The sequence below is a fragment of the Herpailurus yagouaroundi genome, unplaced genomic scaffold, assembly GCF_014898765.1.
Source record: "Herpailurus yagouaroundi ecotype Mexico unplaced genomic scaffold, PumYag 100, whole genome shotgun sequence".
NCBI lineage: Eukaryota > Metazoa > Chordata > Mammalia > Carnivora > Felidae > Herpailurus > Herpailurus yagouaroundi.
The window spans coordinates 197,124-220,486 of NW_024412391.1; the positions used below are offsets into that span (position 1 = coordinate 197,124).

Sequence of the window (23,363 nt, forward strand, 5' to 3'; positions counted from 1 at the left end):
CCCCATACACACCGGAAGCGGCTCTGCTGCCCTCCGGGCCCACACGAGTGGCTGCAGGGACTCCAGGCTGACCAGCGGCTCCAGGCGCAGTGGGCAGGCGGTGGGCAGGGCTGAGCCGTGCAGGAAAGCCGCCCGGCCCGGCAGGTGCAGGTGCGGCAGGCTTCCCGGTGCTGGCTCCCTGGGGCCCAGCTGTGGCCCTGGGCATCCGTACACTCGCAGTGCCCGATCGGCACACAGCCTCCGTCCTGCTCCAGGAAGCCTGCGGGGAGGCAGCCCTCCAGAGCTGTGCAGGCACCCGGGGTCCCACCTGCCTTCCCACCGAGTCGCTGTGATGTGCCCAGGGGCCAGGGCAGCACCCACCCTCGGAGCAGCGGCAGCCCGGCTGGCAGGCCTGGCCGTCCTGGCCGTCCTGACACACGACCCCCTCCTGGAGGTCTGAGCAGCGGCGGGGGCAGCGGTTGGCACAGCTGACCATCTCCATGCCCGCTGGGCAGCCCTGCTCTGAGCACATGGGGAGGACCAGAGTCAAGAGGGCCCTGAGCACCAGCAACCCTCTTCCTGCCTGCCTGGGCACCACTCCTACCTCCACGAAGCTGTACTCCCATCCTTCTCCCCATGTTGGTGCCCATAGAAACATGGGGCCTTGGGGAGGCCCTGGAATGGGGACATCCTGAGTGACAGGGAGTTCCTCTCACCTACCTGGGGGTTCCCGGCACCTAGCCTGGCACCCAATAAATGTCGTCGAGCTGGACTAAATTTGTGCATCTAAGAAGCCAACATGCTCACCTACGTGGCTGCTTTGTGTTCACCTGGAGGGGATGGGGAGGGGGGTGTCCTAATAGTATCGGAAGGCCCTAGAGGGACCAAGGTCCATGGGGTCGGTGAGCTCAGAAGGAGCTGAAGCTGGGAGGAGCCTGTCTGGCTCAGCCCAATCCCAGGTGCAAGTGCACTCACGACCATAACCCTCAAATCCTCCGAAAACCTTGACGGGGCTGGGTGATTCTCCAGGAACAGGAGGATGGACAAGATGGCGAGAATGAGTTCTAGTGCAGCTGGGGGTGGGCAGCTCACCCCGGGCAGGTCCTCGCCCAGTGCCCAGATCCCACCGTCCACCCCCCGCGGGCCTCAGGGTTTTCTCAGCTGGCCAGTGAGCGTCTCCATCCCAACATGTCGCGGGAACGCAATTAGAGGTGGGGGTGGGAAGAGCTGTGCGGGATGTCCCCACCGCCATACCACAGGGCCCGGGATTGCAGAGCCGCACGTGGTGCCTCTCCCCCACGCAGGGGGCACCCCCGTTCTTGGGCGGGGGGCTCGAGCAGCTGCGGCTCCTCAGGGACCGGCCCCCCCCACAGCTCCGGTCACACCAGGACCAGGGGCTCCAGCGTGACCAGCCTCCAGGCACTGCGTGGAAAAGAGAAGGGCCAGGTGAGGGATCTGGCTCAGGCAGCGGGGGCCCCCCCACGCACCAGGCGCCTGGGGCAGGGTTGTGCACGGAGATGGAAGCGCCACAGGGGCACGTGATGCCAGGGAAGGGCGCGTCCTGGTCCTCGGCGGCCGGCCTCACCTGGGCAAGCCCGCAGGCTGCAGAAGCGGTGCTCCTGGTAAGCGGTGAGGATGTCAGGGCACCAGTGCCCGCCGGGCCCCGGGGGGTGGTATGCCCGCAGCCGGCGCTGCTGGCCCACCCCGCAGCTTCGGGAGCAAGGTTCCCACAGGGCCCAGGCCGTCCAGGAACAGTTCCCGGCCACGCAGCCAGGGCTGGGGCACAGGGGCAGCTCTGCGGGCCAGGACAGGACCAGACAAAGCTGAGCTGGAGCCCACCCCGCTCTGCTCGAGGGCAGACCTCCTCGTCTGCCAGGGCCAGCCGTGACCTCATCGAGACCTTGGGGCTCCTGTTTAGGATCTAACACTGGCTGCTGTGGGGCTTTGGCAACTACGCCCCAGACTCACAGACTCACAGGGTACTGAGGGATTTGGATGGGAATTTCGGGGGGACTGTTCAGTACACACACAAGTGAGGGTTTTCTTGGGTGCTGGCAGTGGCTCCCCAACAGTTGCCGGGCTGACACAAAGCACCCAGGGTCCAGAGTCACACACAGGCTCATGATTAGGTGTCAGGGTGAGAGTTCAGGATTTGCTTCAGGAGTATTAGATGTTGGGGGCTGGATGTGGGACAAGGGCTGGGAGCCAGAATGAGCTGCTTGAGGGAGGATGCTGGCATTAGACGGGATGGCCGTGGTTTGGACATAGGTCAGGGTCAGAGGTCAAGACTGGAAGGCGCACCTGTGCAGGAGGGCAGGTTGCAAGGGCGCTCCTGTGAAGTGTCCCCCCCGGTGCAGTTTGCCAGGCAGAGGCGAGCGCGGCCACGCCAAGCAGGGTGAGCGGGGTCTGTGCAGGTGCGAGAACACGGGGACCACGGAGACCATGGGCCCCAGCCGCCTGAGGGGAGAGGAGGGAGGGGCACCTCCTGACGAGTCAACCCTGGGCTCCAGGCCTCCCAGGAAGCAGGGCTGGGAAGGGAGGAGGCCCTGGGCTTGTTCTTCCCAAAGGGAGGCCATGTGCAAGGGTGCAGGCAGTCTGGGGCCAGGACCCAAGGAGTCTGGCTACCTGGAAGGCTGGTCACTGGCTCCACCGTGGACCCTTCAGCCCCTGTGCCAAAGAAGAATCCTGCTCAGTGTTTCTGAGCCTGCACCGCACCAGGACCAAACCTGAAGCTGGTGGCCACGTTCCAAACCCATCACTATCTGGTTCAGCCCCTCGTCAGCTTGGTCTCCCACCGACCCTCTGGGCCCCAAGCGCAGTACTTCCTCATGGCAGCAAGGCCTTGGCTCAAGCCGCTCCTGCTACCTGGCATTCCTTCCCCTCCAATGATTGTCAAGGTCCTCTCCCTCCTCAAACCCCACATGCTGCCTCCCCAGGAAGCCCTCCTACACTGACCCTCCAGGAGAATTCTCAACCTCCCCAATCTTCCATAGCATGTGCGCCCTCCTACAGGGCTCACCACATGCTGAAATGGGTTATCTGAGCCCCTGGATTCCAAGGTCAGAGTCCTCACTATCCCCCTAACACACACAGCGTGGTGCATTTGGCAAGAGCTCCAGAAACGTTGGTTACACCGGAATCGAAGAGACACACAGAGCTAGCAGGCGAGGAAGAGAGATCCAGAGACAGCAACTCGGATGGGCAGAGACAGGAAAGGACAACGGAAGGGTTGAGGTGTATTTGGCCAGACTCTCCCTTCCCACTTCCCTCACCTGGGCAGTCTGGGCTGGGGCAGTACTTGAGCTCCTGGAGGGTCCCTCGGCAGCCCTGGCTGCCCGGGGCGAGCGAGGCCTGCAAACACCGGCGGCTGCGGGTGCGGGTGCCCAGCCCACCACAGGAGCGGGAACACGGGCCCCACGGCCCCCAGGGACTGAAGCCATCAGCGGTCTTAGAGCAGTTGCCCACTGAACAGGACAGCCTCCCGTGCACACAAGAGCTGGGGAAACAGCATGGGGGTGAGGGGCTGGGCAGGATAGACCCTGAGAGAAAGGGGTGTTGGCAAGCGTCTCCATCCCAAAGAACAGGAGACACAGCCAAGGTTACCCAGGCCAGGCAGGGCCAGGGCAGCCAACGCCTCCCCCTCCCTTGACTCCAAATCTCTCCCCCACCCTCACCGTCCCCCTCACCAGTTGCTACAGCCTGTACGGAGGGTCTGGCCTGAGCCCAGTTCATCTCCAGGCCCAAGGGGCTGACCGCCCTCTCCCAAAATGGGTGAGTGAGCCCCCGGGTCAGTGCCGGCAGCCCCCAGCTCCTGCAGCAGCAAGGCGGTCAGCACACAGGGGCACTCCTGGCGGGTGGGAGGGAGGAGAAAAGGCAATTGCACAGGTCAGGTGCCAGCCCTCTGCACCTCCTTGGGCGAGGGGGTGGGGGGAGGACATGTGAGGTTTCAGGGGGGCTCTGGGCACCAGAAGAGCATTCCCTGGAGCAAGGGGAGCCGTTTCCCTGAGTCAGCGGTGTGAACCTGAGAGCCTGGTGGCCTCTGAGCTAGACCCGTAACGGCCAGGAGCTTTCCTGCATACAGATCTCAGCTGGGACACGGGCAGGACCAGAGGAGGCCCCCAGGGGGCAGGACTTGGAGGGAGCACTCAGGCAGAAAGGGCCTCAGCCAGGAATCAGACGCCTGATCCCTAGCTTTGCCAATAACTGCATGCCTCAGTGTGTCCCTTTCCCTCCCTGGGGCCCCCTCAGTGTCATCAGCTCTAAGTCAAGCAAATGGGACCAGGTGGCTGCTCGGGCCTTTCTGAGTTTGGCTGGAAGTCTGGCCGGGGGAAGCCCCTGGACGCCGGCTTCACGATTAGGTAGGATTAAAGACCGGGAAGGAAATCCCCACGTGCCCATAGAGCTTGGCAGAGCAGAGCTGACACTGGCCTGCTGTCCAGACCCCACAGCGGGAGACGAGGAGTCTGGGGCCAGGCAGAGTGGAGGTTGGGTATGCTTCCCCACGGGGGTCTGGCAGGGAAAGGGGGACCGTGAGGACCCACGATTTCCTGTCCCAGCCTGCATGGCGTGGGGAGCCACTGCCCTTGGCTGCCAGCTGCTGGGCGGCAAGAAGCCAGAGGGGGCACCTGGCCACACCTCAGTCCTGGGTGTCTCCGTGCTGGAGTTGAGAGCCAGGAACAGCGGCTGCTGAAGAGCAGGAGCCCAGACAAGCTCCCCACTCCAGGGACCCAGCGACATCCAGAGCCTGCACGGCCTCAGCTGTCTGCTCTGGGAGCTCGGCCCCTGCCTGACTCACACAGACAGTCTCACAGGACTGTGCTTGCCTGGGGTCACATGAGGAAGCGGGGAGCTGTCCAGAGGCCACAGAGTCTGCAGAGGTGAGCAGCTGCAGGGGAGGGGGAGGAAAGGCAGGGGAGGGGAAGGGAGGGGAGGGTCTTGGGCTCCTGGCTGAGTGGGTTCTGACCTGGACACAGGACAGGTGGTGCTGGAAGGTGCCTTCGGGGCAGTGGCAGCCTTCTTCACAGCCGGTGGAGAAGCAGCCCACCTGGCGAGTGACGTGGGCACAGGAGAAGGGACACCCCTCGCCAGGCCGGCATTCCCGGTACAAACGTCCAGCTGGGCAGCCAGCCTCTGGGACAACACTCGGGTCAGTGCCCAGCTCTGGCCTGCACTGCCCTCAATGGCTACTTCTGTGCTCACCCCGCGGCCTGCTTACTCACCCCAGTACCCACCTTCCCACAGCTCCCCAGTTGTGCAGACAATACCTTCCCTGGGTTGTGCCCCTCAGGGCCAATGTCACACCCTCCCACAGGCTCCCCTCCCTGAATCTGGCTACTTCCTCCTCCACATGCCCATCACTGGCCCCGGGAAAGGGCAGTGTAGGGGGATGGGACGGAAGAGGTCAAAGGCACCTATGAGTTAGCATCAGAGGCCAACATGGGAATCCGTCAAGGGCAGACCCCGGCCGGGGCTCACCTCTGCAGACCTGGGTGCGGCAGGTGCGGCTCTGGCGGGCAGGCCCAGGGCAGGGGGGCCGGGCGCACCTCCGGGAGCGGAGCTGCTCCCCTCCCCCGCAAGAAACACTGCAGTCCTCCCAGGGGCCCCAGGAGCCCCACACTCCAGGCCCAGGGCAGCTGGGCACCTCCTGGCACTGCAGGACGCCCTCCGTACAGGTGCTGGGGACAAGGGAGGGGGCTTCAGAAGACAGCACCCTGGCCAACTCCCACAAGAGCCCCCACTGCCCGGCTCTGCAGCCTAACCCCTCCCTGCTCCTCTTGACTCACCAGTTGTCACAGGGCCCGGTCACCATCTCTCCGGGTTCCAGGCTCTCCCAGGAGCTGAGCCCAGACCCTGCTGACCGGCTCTGGTTCTCAGGGATCCCTGAGGGCACGAGTCGGGATGGGACCCCAGACAGCTCAGCGGGCCCCGCACCCTCAACCCTTCCTCCTATCCCACTGCCTTCTACCTCCCTCCCTATCAGCCTACACCCCACGGGTGCCCCAGATCCTGGGCCTGGGAGGTGGAAGCCCCAGCCTGGAGCAGGGATGCGGGGGGATGCACGAGACACTAACGCCTGGAGCAACATCCTGCAGCCCAGGCTGGGCTCCGGAGCCAGACAGGCAGAGGCCAGGCCGGCGGGCACCGCGGTGCCCGGGAGAAATGGGGAGAGCACGGAAAGAAGCACTGACCCATGGCTCCAGGCTGGTACTGGCAGCGGCAGAGGGCCGGAGGCACACAGAGGCCGTCCTGGAACAGCCGGCCAGGGGGGCACCCGCAGCTGGGCTGGCAGCCCGTCGAGCCCAGCTGGCACGCACTCCCGGGAGACAGGTCCTGACAGGAGCGGGGACAGGGCCGCCCACAGGGGAGAAGACCCTGGCCACCCCCACACTCTGTGGCGGGAAGGAAGCAGAGAGGGCAGACGCTGAGCAGGGGCCCATCCTGCAGGACCCCAGGACTCAGGGGGCAAGCCCTCCTGCCTCACCACCCCCAGCCGCCTGACTTTCCACCTTGTCCCAGGACCACAAGGTGAGGGATCTAAATGCTGCCTCTCAAAGCAAGTGACATGCATGCGTATACTGGGGACAAAGGCCAGAGCCCGTGTCTCCCAAGCCTTCCAAGGGACCCTCCCCGACCTCTACAGAAGCCCTTACCTGTGCATTTTGTGGAATTGTCCTGGCAGGGGCGACTCTGCCTGTGGCCCCCAGGGCAGGGCCTGCCTCCCTCGGGGGTGGGGGGCCAGATACACACCCGGCTCCGATGGGACTGCCCCAGGCACGCGTCACAGGAAGACCACAGTCCCCATGGGCTCCAGGCTCCGTCCACTGTGCCGGGAAGACAGCATCAACTGCCCTAGGAGGCCTACGAGGTGCCCGGCCTATTGAGATTTGAGCAGACAAGCGGGGGCATCTCACCTGGGCACTCGGGCGAGCTGGGGCAGGTCTCCTTCTGATGCTGGGCCCCTGCCTCCTCTGCTTCCCCGGGACACGGGGCGCCCCCGTGCTGAGGGGCGGGGCAAGCACAGGCCCTGGAGCGGGTCCTCGTCTGGCCCCTGCAGGGCTGGGAGCACGCCGTCCACTCCGACCACGGGCACCAGCCACCAGGCACTGCGGCAGGGGACAATGGAAGGGCACTGGGGCACAGACATCCCTTCCCCAGTCCCAGCCCTCGCTGTGACCCTGGCCGCTTTTCCTCACCTCCCCCTGAGCTGGGACATACGTACCTGGGCAAGGCAGGTCTGTGCAGCTCAGCCTCCCCTCTGAACAGGTGCTGGGCAGGGCATGCAGGCACAGGAAGGGGGACAGTAGCTCAGCCCTGCCTGTGTTCTCCACATGCACCCCTCCTAGGCTGCCTCTTCCCTTCCCCTCACCGCTACACCCTCCTTTCCCTTCAGGCTCTCGGATGCCCTTTCGCCATTCTCCAGAGCATCTAGACCCTTCTCCCTGTCCCATTCAGGGACCTCTCGGGTGTCCTGCGGGCTCCCTGCAGGTCGCTGACCAGTGCGTCCTACTGGGGTGTGACCACAGGCAGTGTGCTGCTAACGGGGGCCGGCCAGCGAGGAGGAACATCATATCCGTCACCCCGCCCTCCCCTCAGAGCACACACCCAGCCTTCCACGTCTTCCAGAGAGCAGATGCCCAGAGCTGGCTGCCTCGGTCTCCCCACCCGTCAGACCAGAGTTTCAGAGTGCCTGCCCGCATCTCCTCGGGGATTGTAGGAGTCTAACCTACAGCAGCTGAGACCCGGGAGAGCTCAGGCGCACCCCACCCTCAGCCTTGCACCTGCTTTCTGCCCACGTGGCCGCCTCACCAGTAGTTGCAGCCATCAGGCCTCAGCAGCCGAGCTCCTGGGCGGTGCCGCTCCCCACTCAGCAGGTCCAGGCAGCCACAGTGGCTGGGCTGCACGCAGAAGTCCCCGTCAGCACTCAGCACCTGGCCTGGAGGGCAGTAACAGCCGGGCTGGCAGTGCCACACGCAGTGCTGGGGGGCAACAAGTTGGGGGGGGGGGGGCCTCTGGTCAGCAGAAAACAGTGCTGAAGGGGCAGGGAGGGGAAAGATGAGGCGAAGGAGGAGGCTGAGGGGTGTGCAGAGGCAGAAGGCGTGGTTCTCCAGTTCGCAGTCGTCGTCATGTTCTAAACACGGTTTCTGGGGCCCCTGGGGGGGCTCAGTCGGTTAAGCGTCCGACTTCGGCTCAGGTCACGATCTCACAGTTCGTGGGTTCGAGCCCCGCATCGGGCTCTCTGCTGCCAGCACAGAACCTGGATCCTGCTTCGGATCCTCTGTCCCCCACGCCCCCCACCCCCCGCCCCTTCCCTGCTTGCCCTCTCTCTCTTCCTCTCTCAAAAATAAACATTAAAAAAATTTTTATATATAAAATAAAACATTTTCAGTCGCGTCCCCTCCCCAGGGGAGGAGAGACCACGAAGGGCTTCCCTGGGTGGGAGTGTCCTCCAAATGTGAATCCTGTGGAGGGTTCCATGGGGGACCTGGTTAGTGTCTGGGAACCGAGGCATCTCCCAGAACGCAGGGAGCAGGGCAATGGAAGCTGGCTTGGGGCGGGGGGAGGGGGGAGTCATTTGGGAAGGAGGTAGGGTCCCCTGGGGAAGCTGGGAGCCAAGCACTTGTCCTCCTTCCTCCCAGCTCACCCTGTGCAGCTCCTGCCTGACCCTCTCAGACAGGGCCCTGCACAGGGCCCCAAGGCTGTCCCTTCGGCATCCTTGATTCAGGCCAGCTTCCGCGCCACACTGCTGCAGGCTCCGTGGGTCAGAGACCCTGTCTGCGCCTGCCTCTGTCCCTCTCCATGGTCCTGGACAGGCATTCCATGAAGGCTCACACACAAGCACACATACACTCAGAATCAGGGTGTATGCGCCAAAAGGCTCACGGTGTTTGAGATGATGTAATGGAATGATCTCCCCTCCCTCGTGTTTATGGAATCTTTGTAATAAAATGTCTAAATCGAGAAAGGCTTGATGGGCTGCTGGGTGAGGTTCACTCCTGAGACGGTCTCTGGAACAAAGGGGAGCCAGTCTGATGGGCACTGACCCCCATCCCTCCTCACCAGTGCCAGGCTGCCCCAGGCCCAAAGAGGTCATGACCCAAAGCCGCACCCTGCCCTCCTGCAAAGTAACGCTTGGGGCCAGAGGTCAGGCAGGCATTCCGAGGGAGCCAGACTCACCACGAGATCGTCACAGGAGCGAGGACAGGGAGGGCCACAGGGGCTGTACTCAGCCCCTTGAATGGTGGTGCAGTTGGTCACTGGGGAAGGGGACAGGGTGGGTTGAGAGCCATGTGGGTGCCGCCCACCCCAGCCCATCTCTCCATAGTGTTCCCTGACCCCTGTGCCCCGTTCCTGGCAGGTACCTGGGCATGGCAGGGCCTGGCAGGCCTCTCCCTGGGCCCGAGGCCCCTCGCAGTAATCCCCCAGGCCCTGGGGTGGGGGCTGGTCACAGGCTCGCATCCGGCTCCGCAGGCCCCCCCCACAGCTCCGGCTACAGCTGGACCAGGGCCCCCAAGGACCCCAGCCCCCAGCTCCTGGGATGACAGCAAAAGAGCAGCTGGGGGAGGGGCCGGCCAGGGCTGGGGGCCAGCTGGCGCAAGGCAGCAGGTATCCGCGGGGCATGGAGGGCACCATCCTGGGCACCGCAGGACTCACGGTCACATGCTGCCAGGAGGCAGTGCTCTTCCTCAGCATCGGAGCCTGGGCAAAGAGGCGTAGGCAAGGTCAGTGGGGACAGCAGCCCCAGGATGGATGGTTCCGCGGTGGGGGGCCTGGTGCAGAAACGGTGCCGGTGGCGTCGGGCAGGGCCACAGGAGGCCGAGCACTCGCTCCACGGGGTCCAGGGGGACCACACGGGCTGACCTGGGGTACAGACGAGGGAAAGGCCGAGAGAGAGAGAGGATGAAGTGAGCACAGGCTGGAGGCACTGGCCTGGGCAGAGCACCCCTTCTCCCTTCCCCCAACTCTGCCCCTGGTGGGGAGCAAGCAGGGGGCACAGTCAGGTGCAAGGCCCCTTCCTCACCCTCCTCACAGGGCCAGGAGGTGCAGTTGGTGATGAGCCCAGAAACACAGGAGCTGGAAGAAAACAGCAGAAGTTCGGAGGCGCTGTCACAGGCTGAAGTGTATTCCCCCAAATTCACATGTTGAAGCCCTAACGCCCAGTATTCAGAATGTGACCTGATTTGGAAACAACGTCTTTATAGAGATGAGCAAGTCACAGTGAGGGCACTACGGTCCAATATGACTGGTGTCTTTATTTATTTGTTTGTTTATTTATTTATGTTCATTTATTTTTGAGAGACAGAGCACGAGCAGGGGAGGGGCAGAGAGAGAGGGAGACACGGAATCCAAAGCAGGCTCCAGGCTCCCAGCTGTCAGCACAGAGCCCAGCACGGGGCTTGAACCCATGAACCATGAGATCACGACCTGAGCGGGTTGCAGGAAGACAGCTACAAGCCAAGGGCCGCCAAGGCTCGCCAGCCACCACAGAAGAGAAGGTTCTGGAATGGATTCTCCCTCCCGGCCCTCAGGAGGAACCACCCTGCTGACTCCTTGCTCTTAGATTTCTAGTCTCCTGAACTGTCAGAAGACAAGCCCCAGGTCTGCTGTGTGGTTGTTGCAGCCTCAGCAGACAGAGACGGGTGGGAAGAGAAAGGTTGGTGGGGATGGTGTGGACACAGGCCCCAGATTGCTGACCGGCTGTGCCTGTGGGCCCAGGGGGATGGCCCACTGGAGGCCATCATCCCCAGCACTGAGGAGGGACAGCAGGGTGCCCCCGGGTCACGGGACCATCGGGTGGGGTGGGGGTCTTACCAGTTCTCACACGGACGAAGCACCACGCTGCCCGGGGGATAAAGGCGCCCCCCATGGGCACAGGGGCAGTCCTGGGAGGGCACACACACGTTGTTCTGGAATCAAAAACCATCATTTTCTGGATTCCAGGTGGGTCTGGCCCAACCCGCTCCCCGCAGTCAGAACCCAGCACCCCTCAGGCTCCCACCCTCCAACGCCACCCAGCCTCCTTCCACAAACACCTCTGTCACCACCCTGTGGAAAACCCGCACCAGCAGTTACAGAAGCCGTGGGGGAGGGGCATGGACCCCCCCCCAATCTCTGGGAGGAAAAAGACCATCTCCAATTGCAGGACATGAGACCGAACTGTCAAATGCCCATGAAATCAGCCAACAAAATACGAAACACGTGATCCGTATAGCAACGATGTTTTAAAAAAAAAAAAAAAAAACAACTCTATGTTTTCATCAAAAAAATTAAAACCGATGAAATCATGCATACAGGAAGTTTGGAAATTATGCATACAGGAAGTTTGGACAAAAGTTGCTAATGCTTCAAATTAAAAACAAAAACAAAAACAAAAAAAAACAAAACTGCCACCCATCAGTACACGATTCAAAGTCAAATGTAGTGAGGTGTGGGCCAGGCCCTGGGAGGCCCTTTCACCATTTCAGAGACCCTGATGAACGGACACATTATTACCCCAACTTGACAAATGAAGAAACGGAGGCACGGGAGCACGCATCCTAAGGTCACAGGGCTGCTAGAAGAAGAGTCTGATTTGAACTCAGACCCCACTGGACTCTGGCCCCTTAGCCACACCCCACATTCCGGAAATTTATCCCTGTAAACCCTCCCCACCACCCCACAAGCTTCTGTCCAAATTCCACTGCGCCCACCTCACTTCCCTGCCTTCCAACAGCAGTGCCGCCTCCAGCTCTCCACCCCCTGCAATCTCTGACAGTCAAATCAGGATCACCTCCTCCAGGAAGCCTGCTGTCACTGACCCAGTCCCCGCCAATCTGCATTTTGAGCTCCACAGTATGCAAAGCTCACTTCCTGTGTAAGGATGGTTCTACCTCCATTCTAGGCGCTCTGGGTCTGGTTTCCCCAGACCAGAGGCTTCATGAGGGCGGACTTTACTTTCTCCCCATGGTGGAGCCCCCATCGCAAGACTAAGCATGCAACAGGTGCTCAATAAATGACTAATGATAACATAAGACAACAGAGCACTCAAGGAGGCATGAATCACAAAGATCTTGTAGACCTATCACCATTTCACAAATGGGAAAAGAGAGGTCCAGGGAAGCATGACCGTGTCTCACCCAGGGTCACCTGCTGGCTGCTGGCAGAGCTGAGCCATGACCCCTGAGTTCAGTGCTTTTTCCTCAACTCTCAAGCCCCATACCCTTGGTTCTCCCCTGCCCAGGTCACTGGGAGGTCAGGTCAGGGAAGACACTCACCAGCAGGAACGTCCCAGGTGGACAGTAACAGCCAGGGTGGCAGGTCTGGTCAGCCCCTTGCAGGACACTGAGCTCTGCACACGAGGCAGGGCCCTGGGCACAGTCCAGCCACCGCTGGCCCCCGGGACACACGCCAGGCACCGGCCCTGGGGTCACAGAAATTGATAACCAGCCCAGGCACAGTAAACTCTTTCCCGGGCTCCTAACCCAGGAGAGGCATCGGCTCTAGATGTGGCCAGGGAGGTCACAGGCTGCATGGCAGCTCAGGGAGAAGGGTTCCTGGGGTGACTGGGAGGGGTTGACAGGGCGCTGGGTTGGGGGGGGATGACTACTGGGGGTATGGGAGCAGTGGAGGAGGTGGGGACAGCCCTCACCTGCACAGGGCTGCAGACCACAGGTGGAGAAGTCCACAAGGCTGTGCGGGCCACTGCCTCGGGTGCGGTTCCGGTAGCCACCGCCGCAGGGCACGGAGCACGGAGACCAGGGGCCCCACTCCCCACGAGGACCTGGAGTGGCAGCCCAGGTCACTGCGGGCCCTACCTCCCATACCCACCACAGCCCTCTCCTCCACCCAGACCCCTTCTTTCTCGAACCTACAGGATCACAACCCATCCCAGGAGACCTCACTCCTCCCTGGCCTGGAGCAGGGCTGGCCTCCACGGAGGACCCCTCTTAGGGAATGACTCTCGGGGCTCTCTGGGGACATCCTCCTGGCATCTTTTACGCTAGGCCCTTGTACCGCTCTTGGGGTCTGGAGGGGGGAGTGAGTGGAGTGTTTCCTGGCTCTTCTCTGGGGGATTCTGAGGACCTCAGTCCCAGCTCTCACCCCGACATGGCCGCAGGCTGCAGAATTCGGCCTCCATATTGGGGCCCTGGCACGCAGCACCCCCAAAGGCAGCTGGGGGTGCGGTGCCCGCCCGGAAGCGCCGCCGAATGCCCACGTTGCAGCTGTGGCTGCAGAGACTCCAGGGGGTCCAGGGGCTCCAACCACAGGCCACTGCCAGGGTGGGTACGGAGATGGGCACAGTGGGTGTGAAGCCAGGTCAGGTCATCCCTGGTCCCCAACTTCCCTGGGGCACCATCGACATCCCCAGGAGTTGATCTAAAGAGGCCAGCATCCCCTGTGGTCCCTGAGGACCCACCACTGCTGATTCCTGGGCATCGGGGTACCTGGGCAGGGCTCTGAGGTGCACACCATCTCACCGGAGATACAGGTGCTGCAGAGAGAGGACCCATCATGGCCACCATCAGGCCCCGCCCCTTGGAGCTCTATGTACCTGCCCCCAGGGGGACACGGCCGGCACACCACAGAGGCTGGGCACAGAAGTCCAAGGTACAGAAGTGAAACCCCGCAGAAGGGTCTAGAAAGTAAAGCCCCGTGGCCCCCTTGAACTTCATGAGGTGACTGAGGATTCTCACCCAGGCCCTCCCGCCTAGCTCCACCCTCCGTGGGCTCCCTGATGCCCCAGGCACTGTGCTGTCCTTTGTCCCACACTTTTATCCAGGAGTCACCTTTACGTGCTTTCCTTTCCATCTGTATTTATCACACAGTTTGGAAAGGACTTTGAGCAGCTCTACGGGGCCAGGTAGGAGCCATTTCGAAAGAGTACACCCCAGTGTGAGCCTCTTGGAAAGAACAGTGTGCTTTTCTCTCCTTTTGCTTTTCTCCAACAAACGTGTTCAAGTTGCCCCCCGTCCAATACGTGGAAGTCCCAGAAAAAGCATCGAAGAAGGAAAAAGCAAAAGAGAAAGAGGTGGGGGAGAGGAAGCATGAAGGGGACTGTGGGGGGGGGGGGTGGGGGGATGGACAGGGGACAGGGAAGAAAAGGGAAGAGGAACAAGAACAGAGAAAATGAAATGAAATGTAAGAAAAGGAAAGAAAAATGAGAGAAGCACAAGGCAGGGTGGGGCGGGGGAGGGGCGGGGGTGGGGCGGGGGTGGGGCGGGGTCGCGTGTCCCCTGCCAGCAGGGCCTAGTGTCAGCTTGGAGTGTTGGGGGCTTCAAGGTGTTTGAGCAGAAACCCAGTAGATCTCAACATCCAGGAAAGAGAAACAGGGGTGACTGAAGGGAGGGTAGAAGACCCTCTCCAGCCCCTGCTTCCTTCACAAATCACCTCCCCCCACGTCGCCTCCCGCCCCCCCCCCCCCCCCGGGGCTGGCAGCTTACCAGTTATTGCAGGAGTCCAGCCGAGCCACTGCTCCCGGTGCATAGAGCTGCCCGTGCAGCTGGCAGGGGCACCGACTGCGGGGCAAGCAGCTGGCATTGTGCAGGAAGAGGCCAGGGGGGCAGGCGCAGCCGGGGGCACAGAAGCTGGTACACTCCACCCCAGGGTCCTGAGCCAGGCACAGCTGAGGGCAGGGGCCCCCGTCCTGGTGGCACTGCTCCGCCGAACGGAACACCATGTCCCCTGGGCACTGGGCTGGACGGGCAGACAGAGAGGGTCTCAGCATGGGCAGGAGGAAAGGGCCAGGGGATGGAGGGGCCAAGGGGAAGCTACATGCCGGTGGTCGGGGAGCAGGACTGAGGAGCCACGGGAAACCCCTCCCACTCCCCCTCCCTTGCAGGCTTGCTCCAGTGTCTGAAAGGTTGCCAGTAAAGATTCATAGCTTTGCCTGACTTTAATACAAATATCCTTGGAAGTAGAGCAGGAAGACAGAAGCCACCTGGGCCAGGAGTGGGACAAAGGAGAAAGGACAAGGAGAATGGGGCCAAGGGCTTCTAAAGAAGGGCTGGCCCTGCTTCTCAAAATTCCTGCAGTGAGTGGTTCTGCCCAGAGGCCAGTCTGACCTCCTCGGCCACATGCCTGAGAAGGAGGCCTTGGGCAGGGAGGAGCAAAGACTGGGGACCAGTGCCCGGTCCTCAGGGTATGGGAGCCAGAGGAGGGAGACACAGGAAATCTGGGAGTCTCTTAGCTCAGGGTATGGCCTGACCTGGAGCCAGAGGTCAGTGATGTGAGAAGGTGGGGTGGAGAGAGGTCAAAATCCCCGGGGGGCTGGCTGGACGTGGCTGGGTAGAGAACGGCAAGGGTTAGGGGGAGGTTGGCACCTGTGCAGGGCTGCGTGTTGCAGTCCCTGGTCTGGCTGTGAGGTCCCTGGCACTCGGGGTCCCCAGGGGTGGAGCCGGAGCAGCTGCGCCCACGAATCTGGATGCCCCCATCACAGGGGGCTGAGCAGGTGGACCAGGGAGCCCACAGACCCCAGATGCTTTGCGCTGTCAGGAAGAGCCAAGTTTGTCATCACGGACGCTGGCAAAGGTGCGGGTAGGGGACGGGGTGCAGGAGGGCCACACCTCCAGGACTGTCCCAAAGGTCCCTTCAGGCCCGGCCCACCCTGTGAATCACAGGCTGGGGGTGGAGGAGATTCTTCGGGACAATAGGTTTGCTCTAGCCTCCCTGCCCCAGGTGCCCAAGGGGTCATTCTTCTCCCTTGTTCCTCATCCCACCCTAGTGCCCAGGCCACTCCGGGGACAGAGGGGGCACACCTGGGCACACAGAGGGGCTGCAGGGCTCCTCCTGGGTGGCCTCTCCTGGGCAGGAGGTGTCACCGGGGCTGGGGCAGAGCCGGGAACGACTGCGCCACCCAGGGCCTCCTCCAAGGGTAAGGCAGCTCCTGGAGCAGGAAGACCAGGGCTCCCAGAGCGTCCAGCCCAGCGTCTCTGGAGGAGAAAAGGACAGGCCTTCTGCACAGGGTTCCTGGCAGACTGGGAGGGAGACCGGGTCAGGTCTGAGAAGCCTCTGCCCCTCGAAAGTGGAAGGTAGGACACCCCCCCCACCCCAGGCCCAGGCCTCTCTCTCGAAGCACAGCTCCTGCTCAGCCAAGCTCCAGCTCAGGCCACACTCTACCCGTGAGCTCGGCTGGCACCTCATGTCCACCACCCACCCTCACATTTTCCCCCAGATCAACTCATCTAGAGTCTTCTAAACGCCTATCCTTCATTTCGCTTCCATGCTAGAAACCCCAGTCGCCAAAGACACCTGCCGGTGCACCAGCAGCCATTCCTTCCTCTTCCTCCCCTCCTCTGCTATGAGAGCCTGGCCCAGACCCCACAGACCCATGCTCGCACCCCCAACTCCTATTCTCGCCTCTGTCCCATCTGCCTGCAGAGACCTCTGCCGTCACCTGCTCTGCCTGAGGACACCCTGGGCCACGAAAGAGGGAAACAGCCTGGGCTCCCTCATCTGGCATCTGTGTGCTCCTGATTGCCTGCCCCACCCTCACTCACTCGGCCAGCAGGACCAGCTTCACCCCTGCTCTCAGAACACCCCATCCCCCCAAGACCAGCCTGGGCTGGGCATGTGGGGGGGGGGGTGCCGCCTGGGCCTCACCCTCTGTCTTGTCCCCGACAAAGCCCCATGCATCAAGGCTCCTTCTGGGGCTGCCTCCTGGACCAGAAGGCCGCACTGACCCCATGTAGGTGGCCGGCAGCCCAATCGGTCATGCCCTGTCCCCAGGGTGGGAATTGGGAGGAGGAAGGCAGGCATGAGGGTTGGGGGTTGAGTAGCAGGCTCCCATCCGGGCTCCTGACCTACCTGTCCCACATTCCACGTGGCAGGCCTGCAGCTCCTGCCTGTTGCCTTCACACGGGGCACCCCCAGAAGCAGCCGGAGGGTTGGAAGGGGACCTGGGGGGGATAGGTGGCCTGGGCACCCGCTCTCCTCTGCCTGCCCTCATTCCTGTCTTCCCGGTCACCTGTTCTCCAACCGTCACCTTCTCCACCCTCCAGCACCCCTTCCCTTCCTTCTCCCATATTCCTCTCCCTGCCCCCTACCCCCGCCACAATGGCTCCGTCCTGCACACCTGAACCGAGTTCGCACTCCAGAGCCACAGGAGCGGTCACAGGGACCCCAGGAGGACCAAGCTGACCAGCCACAGGACACAGGGCAGCCCCCGGGCTCGCACACCAGGGCCCCTTTCTCGCACACGCTGCAGGGGAGGGAGAGGCCGAGGAGGTCAGGACTGGGAAGGGGGGTGTGGAGAGGGGCTGGTCCCCTGACCCAGGCACTCCCTGCCACAGCAGACATCCTCACCAGCGGCTACAGTTGTCCAGGAGGAAGGGCACCCCCGGCTGCTTCACCTCTTCGCCCACCAGGCAAGGGCACTCAGAGAGGGGCAGGCAGCGGCCATCATGGAGGAGAAGCCCAGGGGGGCAGCGGCATCCTGGGGTGGAGGCAGGAGGGCACTCAGCCCCACGCAGGGGGGCAGTGGGGCGGGGAGGCTGGAGACCGAAGGCTGGTGAGTATCCTCCTCCCGAGGGCTCTGTCTGCCGCACCCTGACTGCTGGGTGTGCCTCACCTTCCAGACAGCGTCCACTGCAGGTTCTGTTGGCCTCAGGATCCAAGCAGGACGGCGGACATGGTGGCACCGGCCCCTTCTGGCACAGCTCAGCACTGATGTGAACACGGCCCAGCCCACAGTCTGGTGGGAGAGGGACACTAGGTGGGGCGGGTAGCAGGAGGCCCGGTGACCTTCCGTAAGAGCCCCACCCCCACAGGGCTCCATCCCTGGATGCCCCTGCCCAGCCCTGCTCCCTTACCTGTGTCACCAGTGCAGGGCTGCAAGCCACAGGGTGCCCGCTCTTGGGAGGCCCCAGGGCAGGGAGCACCACCATTCTTGGGCGGAGGATCCACGCAGCTCCTCCTCCGACTTCGGTGGCCACCCCCACAGGAGACGCTGCAGGGCCCCCAGGCCTCCCACACAGCCCACACCCCAGCCACTGTGGGGGGAAAAAGGATAGAGGCGGACCAGGTGAGCCCAAGGAGACTCAGACCGCGCTGGAGAAAGCAAGGTGGCAGGGTAGAGAAGGCGCCTGCGTGGTGGCCAGCTAGGTGGCCTAGGGCAGCACCACGGGACTCAACAGGCTCTTCTCCTGTCCCAGGAAACCTCCCCTTGGTGGAGGGACTTGAGCAAAGATCTCTAGGTGCCTCCCAGGATGAAGGCTCTGGTCCCTAGAAGAGGGCTGGGGCAGTGGGGAGACTGGAGCGGGGCTCCTCCTGGTGGCAGCAGAAAAAACCAGGTTAGGAGACCAGGTGTGGGAAACCCCTCTCTGGAGCAGAGGCAAGGTCGGGACTACTCCCTCGCACCTACAGAACACAAGGGCTAGGAGGCCTTGGGCGCAGCCTGGGAACACCCTCACTCTGAAGTGGAAACAGCTTTACCGATCCGGTCCCCACACTAGAGGAGGGTAGGAACCCATCCAGGGCCACTCAGGCAGGGAAAGGGCAAGGCCAGGGGCAGCCTTCCTCCTAAGCCCTTTGGAGGTATGAGGCTGTGACTTCAGAAGGGGCTGTCCCCCTAGAGTCGTGGAGAGGAGCCCAGACACCGGGGTCCCCAAGAGCGCAAGGGCACTCCCCCAGGTGGGTCTCGGATAGGAATCCACCCCAGGTGTCCCTTCCGGGGGCAGGGGGGGCGGGGTCCTGAGGAGGCCTGGGTGCCAGTCACCTGGGCAGGCCTGCACGAAGCAGGGCTGGCTGCGGAGCCTGTCAGACGGGCAGGTGCCCCCAGGCAGGGGAGGCCGCAGCAGGTCCCGGCGCTGGAAGGCGAGGCCCAGCCCACAGCTGCGGCTGCAGCTGCTCCAGCCAGACCAGGGCGCCAGCCCACAGTCCACTGCAAGGGGATGGGTGCGCAGGACTCAGAGGGGGCTCGTGCAGGAGCGGGGCCCTCAGAGGTGTCCCCTGGCCAGGTCCGTACCACAGCCGTCCTCGTCAGAGCCGTCCTGGCAGTCAGGCCGCAGGTCACAGCGTCGCTCGGCCGGCAGGCACTCCCCACTATTGCAGCTCAGCTGGCTCGGGGAGCAGAGGGCTTTCGAGGCCGGCAGCCCAGGCAGGGCCGTGGTGGGCACCGGGAAGGGCGCGGCGCTCGCTGCCAGCAAGGTGAGGGGAAGGGAGCCACATAAGTGATTCCTGACTGGGTGATACACCGAGCCCCTTCAACCTCGGGCCAAAAGCAGAACACACTTGTCAACCAGAGATCCTGCCTTTCCTTCCTCCTGAAGCTTCCCACACTCAGTGCAGCCTTCTGTCTACATGTGAGGGGGAGATCATGGGCTCTGGTCTGCACAGGCTCTCACCCAGCCTCTCTGCTTGTTAATGGCTCCTGGGGGGTCTAGAAAGACATCAAGCTGTCTAGAACAACAGTTCCTTCCCTGGGGTAACCTCTTCCTGAATGCATACTCCCTGGGGTGGCCCTTTCCTGATTGAGAGAGTAGGCTTTGAGCACAGTGATCTACTTTGGATGGATGGATGGTGGAGGGATGGATGGATGGATGGATGGATGGATGGATGGATGGATGGATATATGGATAGATAGGTGGGTGGATGGATGGATAGATGGATGGATAGGTGGGTGGATGGATGGATAGATGGATATATGGGTGGGTGGATAGATGGGTGGGTGGGTAGGTAGATGGATGGGTGGGTGGATGGATAGATGGATGGATAAGCGGATGGATGAACGGATGGATGGGTGGGTAGGTAGATGGATGGGTGGGTGGATGTATGCATATATGGATGGATGGATGGATGGATGGATGGATGGATGGATGGTTAGATGAGTCTCCTCAAAAATCAGACAGGGTTTACGAAACAAGCCATGACCTAAGACCTACTGCATTTGCCCTCATCACCATCCCCAAAGACACACACATTCCTAGCTGTTTTTACCCACTCAGGCTCCTTTCACTCTCTGCTACCCCTAGCCCCTCAGAGTTCCTTCCCATATGAGCCAGGAATAGGGGGCAGAGACTTCTCCAAACCTAAAGCCCTCTGGTCACTGCTACCCACATGACTTCAAACCCTCCGGGGAGCCCTGCAGGGTCCCCTACTCACCACAGCGCCTCTCATCGGAGCCGTCCAGACAGTCCTCCCTCCCATCACACAGCTGCTCCCGCTCCACACAGCCCAGCACCTCACAGGGCACCTGGCCTGGGCTACACTGCACAGGTGGGAAGGGCGGCGGGGCGACACTCTGGCCTGTGGGCACCATCACAGCCAGCTGACTGGACCCTGCCCACCACGTCCCCCCTCCCTCAGCCCCCAGTCTCCCTCCTCCTGACATCTGGTTTGTGTGCCCCCTCTTCCCGCCTCTCTTGGGATAATGGAAAAACAGTGAACTGTATCAGGAGACTTGGTCCTAGGCCTGATCCTACCAAAACTCTGACCTTGCGCTGTGGGATCTTGGGCAAAGCGGCTAATCTCCAGGGGCCTGTTTCTCCGACAGGGAGTTGTTCAGATGCATAGGTTTAGCAGGCAGAAGACAGCAGAATCTTACCAGCAGGGGCCACTGGACTCATGGGGTGCAGGGGGAGCTCTGTCATGGCTGTCGTTCCTGGTCTCAGGGCCTTGGCCTCAGGCTGGGAGGTGGGGGGGGTGGTCATGGTCTGCACAGATTCCCTAGGACTCAAGCGAGGAGCCTCGGAGTCTGGGACCTGAGTCACTGGCCCCTTCCCTGTGGGTGCAGGAAGGAGAGAGGTGAGGCCCTCCAGCTCCCCTTCCGTGAGATGAAGCAGAAATGGGTTCTCCAAAGGGGTATCCAGGCTTTGGGTGGTACAGGGTTGAGCACAGACCACACCACACCTTCTGAGGGACTTCAGACCACAAATGAGGTGGAACTTGGTAGTCCAAGGAGCACAAGAGGGTTTTAAATGAAAGCACAAAAGCGCTTAGTGTCAAGCAGAGATTTGTACCCTACTCTCAAGAAGCCACACACGGCAGCTTCCAAGAGGAACCGACAGCACAATGAGACATTCAAGTCTGCACCCGATGACCTCCTGGCAGCTACAGCGAAAAGGGGGTTCGAGATTCTCATTGCCCAACAAAGGATTAACGTTATAACACAGCCAGTTTTCGAGAACCAGACTCAGCGTGACGTTACAATTCATCACATAGCCTGCATCTTGCGGACTCAAGCGATGGTACAAGTTGCTTCGTCTGCTTTTCACAAAAAACACAGAAGGACGGGCCAGCCGGGCTCCTGGATGACTTTCGCTGGAACTCACGGGAAGGGGTCGAACTTAGACCTCTTAGTCTTACAGATGGAAAAACAGAGCCCAGGGAGGTGGTGAGGCAAGCCAACATCTCCCAAAAGAGGAGGTCAGAGCCAAGCCACAGCCAGCTGACAGCCCCGCCCATTTCCGGCCTTGCTCTGAAGACAGCTCTCCTCAGGCTAACGTGCAGGTGAAAGGTCAGGCAGCCACAGGGAGGCTGGTACATGACCCTCAGGGAGCCCCTTCCTTGTCCTCGTCCTTGTCCATATACCAGGGAGGCTGGTACATGACCCTCAGGGAGCCCCTTCCTTGTCCTCGTCCTTGTCCATATACCAGGGAGGCTGGTACATGACCCTCAGGGAGCCCCTTCCTTGTCCTTGTCCTTGTCCATATACCAGGGAGGCTGGTACATGACCCTCAGGGAGCCCCTTCCTTGTCCAGTTTAGGAACATGCTAACTTGGTGACCCCATGTTCCCCGTGCCCACTTAGAGACATGCGCGGCCAGCAAACCCTTCAGAAAGGGGTACGTGGCTGCATCCATGGTTGAACAGAGGGGGCACAGGCGGGGCCAGGCAGCACCCCGCAGCCCCAGGGATCCCGTCCTGGCCAGGGGTCTGGAGAAGGCAACCATACTTCAGGGCACACGCTCAGCCCTGGGAACCAGTCTGGGGGATCCAACCCTAGAGTCCGGGAGGGCGGGCAGGGGCAGGATTTGGCCAAGGTGTCCTCCACGATGACCAAGTATTCCTTCTAGAAGCAATCCTGCTCCACTTAGGGATGTCAGGTGTCAGAAGACTGAATGCCGAGATGTAATAGCCCCTCGCCCTGAGGGGGTGGGCAGGGTAGGGGGGTGGGGATGGGGCCTGGGGTTTGGGTACATACCTGTGGGGGGTACAGATGACCCTCGCCAGGGACGCCAGCGTTCTGCATCTGTCAGACCCTGCAGAGGGAGAGGGGTCAGCTGCCCATACAGCCCAGGGCCCCGAGGGCAATTCCACCTGAGACTAGGGACCTGGCTCTCATTGCCTTTGGGACGCACCTATGTCCCATGGTCCCTCCCCTGTCCCTGCAGCACAGGGCCCAGCTGGGGGCCCGTCCCCAGCTCCCAAACCCCGTCTTCCCCCCAGTATCCACACATATGGGCTTCAGCGCTATGGTCGCTCTCCCCTTGGGTCCCTGACCAGGCTGTTCTCCAGAGGGAGAGTGTCCACCCTTCGTCTCCACATTGCAGACCCCACTGCCCCAGATGCCCCATCCTGCAAGCCTCTTCCAGGAAGCCTCTGGGGACCCTGGGGACAAGTAAGGCTTTTCCCACCTCTGAGTGTCTGATGCCCTGTTGCCAGCCCTGTGGGCATAACTTTGCCACCTGGGGGTGAAGGCCTCTCCTGTCTCCCAAACTCCTCCAGGCCAGGCACCTGCCCTGTGCTTCTCTGCCCCTCTGACCTCCAGCCCCCAGTCCAGCACCGGGCTGGCCCCCGGAAGGCTCACGGGCTGAAGTGGACTGCGAGAGCAGACCAGGGACACGTGGGGAGGCAGCGCTGGCTGAAGGGGCGAAGAGAGGGAGACTGCAGGGCGAGGGAACGTGGCTGCTGAGGCCCTGGGACCAGGGCTCCCCATGCCCCGCACCCCACCTGCTGGGCCTACAGCTCCCCACTCACCTTGCTGGGCTGGGGGGATAGCTGTCCGGGCTGGGTGGAGGAGAGAGTTGGGGTCCCGGCTGTGGACCAGACTCTGGGAAGAAAAATAACCAAGGGACTCCAGGGGTTCTCCCAGCTTCAGAGCCACCACCCGGGCAGGGGGGTCAGCGCTCCCAAGGTGGGCCCAGGGCAGGGCAGGGCAGGGCTGGGGCACTCCAAAAGGGCACGCCCACTAAGACTAGACAAAGGAGATGTTATCCCAGTGGTTTTCAACGTATTAACCCCCCTGCAGGGCTTGTAAAACAGATTTCTGGGCCCCACCCTCGAGTGTCCAGCTCAGCCCGGCTGAGCTCCGGCCTGATAATCTGCATTGCTAACAATTGCCAGGTGACGCTGCTGCTGCTGGTCCAGGGGCCACATTTTGAGAACCAGTGACCTCCAGACTCTAGGAAAATGGCAGAGGATCCTAGAATCCCGGGGTGGGAAGGGGCCTCCAAAGGCACCCAGCTGCACTGA

The 23,363-nt window shown here is 62.0% G+C and overlaps 1 protein-coding gene across 1 annotated transcript in view; it reads right to left on the reverse strand.

The window, feature by feature from the left end:
* Positions 1-23,363, reverse strand: part of LOC121028959 (SCO-spondin-like) — a gene marked incomplete at its 5' end in the record, with an annotated part of 55,495 nt that overhangs the window by 10,352 nt on the left and 21,780 nt on the right. Inside the window, 39 exons of the mRNA XM_040473052.1 lie at positions 13-259; positions 361-501; positions 1,234-1,401; positions 1,565-1,774; positions 2,281-2,436; positions 2,605-2,646; positions 3,252-3,475; positions 3,666-3,826; positions 4,943-5,109; positions 5,455-5,654; positions 5,763-5,859; positions 6,168-6,368; positions 6,630-6,800; positions 6,891-7,082; positions 7,199-7,245; positions 7,786-7,955; positions 9,154-9,233; positions 9,339-9,509; positions 9,631-9,837; positions 9,998-10,050; positions 10,789-10,883; positions 12,231-12,376; positions 12,605-12,736; positions 13,057-13,227; positions 13,401-13,447; positions 14,397-14,649; positions 15,276-15,440; positions 15,711-15,884; positions 16,759-16,850; positions 17,027-17,152; positions 17,257-17,386; positions 17,522-17,644; positions 17,763-17,942; positions 18,668-18,832; positions 18,917-19,087; positions 20,053-20,196; positions 20,495-20,671; positions 22,093-22,150; positions 22,869-22,941. Coding sequence (XP_040328986.1) covers positions 13-259; positions 361-501; positions 1,234-1,401; positions 1,565-1,774; positions 2,281-2,436; positions 2,605-2,646; positions 3,252-3,475; positions 3,666-3,826; positions 4,943-5,109; positions 5,455-5,654; positions 5,763-5,859; positions 6,168-6,368; positions 6,630-6,800; positions 6,891-7,082; positions 7,199-7,245; positions 7,786-7,955; positions 9,154-9,233; positions 9,339-9,509; positions 9,631-9,837; positions 9,998-10,050; positions 10,789-10,883; positions 12,231-12,376; positions 12,605-12,736; positions 13,057-13,227; positions 13,401-13,447; positions 14,397-14,649; positions 15,276-15,440; positions 15,711-15,884; positions 16,759-16,850; positions 17,027-17,152; positions 17,257-17,386; positions 17,522-17,644; positions 17,763-17,942; positions 18,668-18,832; positions 18,917-19,087; positions 20,053-20,196; positions 20,495-20,671; positions 22,093-22,150; positions 22,869-22,941 — 5,727 coding nt within the window. The remainder of the gene's footprint in view (positions 1-12; positions 260-360; positions 502-1,233; positions 1,402-1,564; positions 1,775-2,280; positions 2,437-2,604; positions 2,647-3,251; positions 3,476-3,665; positions 3,827-4,942; positions 5,110-5,454; positions 5,655-5,762; positions 5,860-6,167; positions 6,369-6,629; positions 6,801-6,890; positions 7,083-7,198; positions 7,246-7,785; positions 7,956-9,153; positions 9,234-9,338; positions 9,510-9,630; positions 9,838-9,997; positions 10,051-10,788; positions 10,884-12,230; positions 12,377-12,604; positions 12,737-13,056; positions 13,228-13,400; positions 13,448-14,396; positions 14,650-15,275; positions 15,441-15,710; positions 15,885-16,758; positions 16,851-17,026; positions 17,153-17,256; positions 17,387-17,521; positions 17,645-17,762; positions 17,943-18,667; positions 18,833-18,916; positions 19,088-20,052; positions 20,197-20,494; positions 20,672-22,092; positions 22,151-22,868; positions 22,942-23,363) is intronic.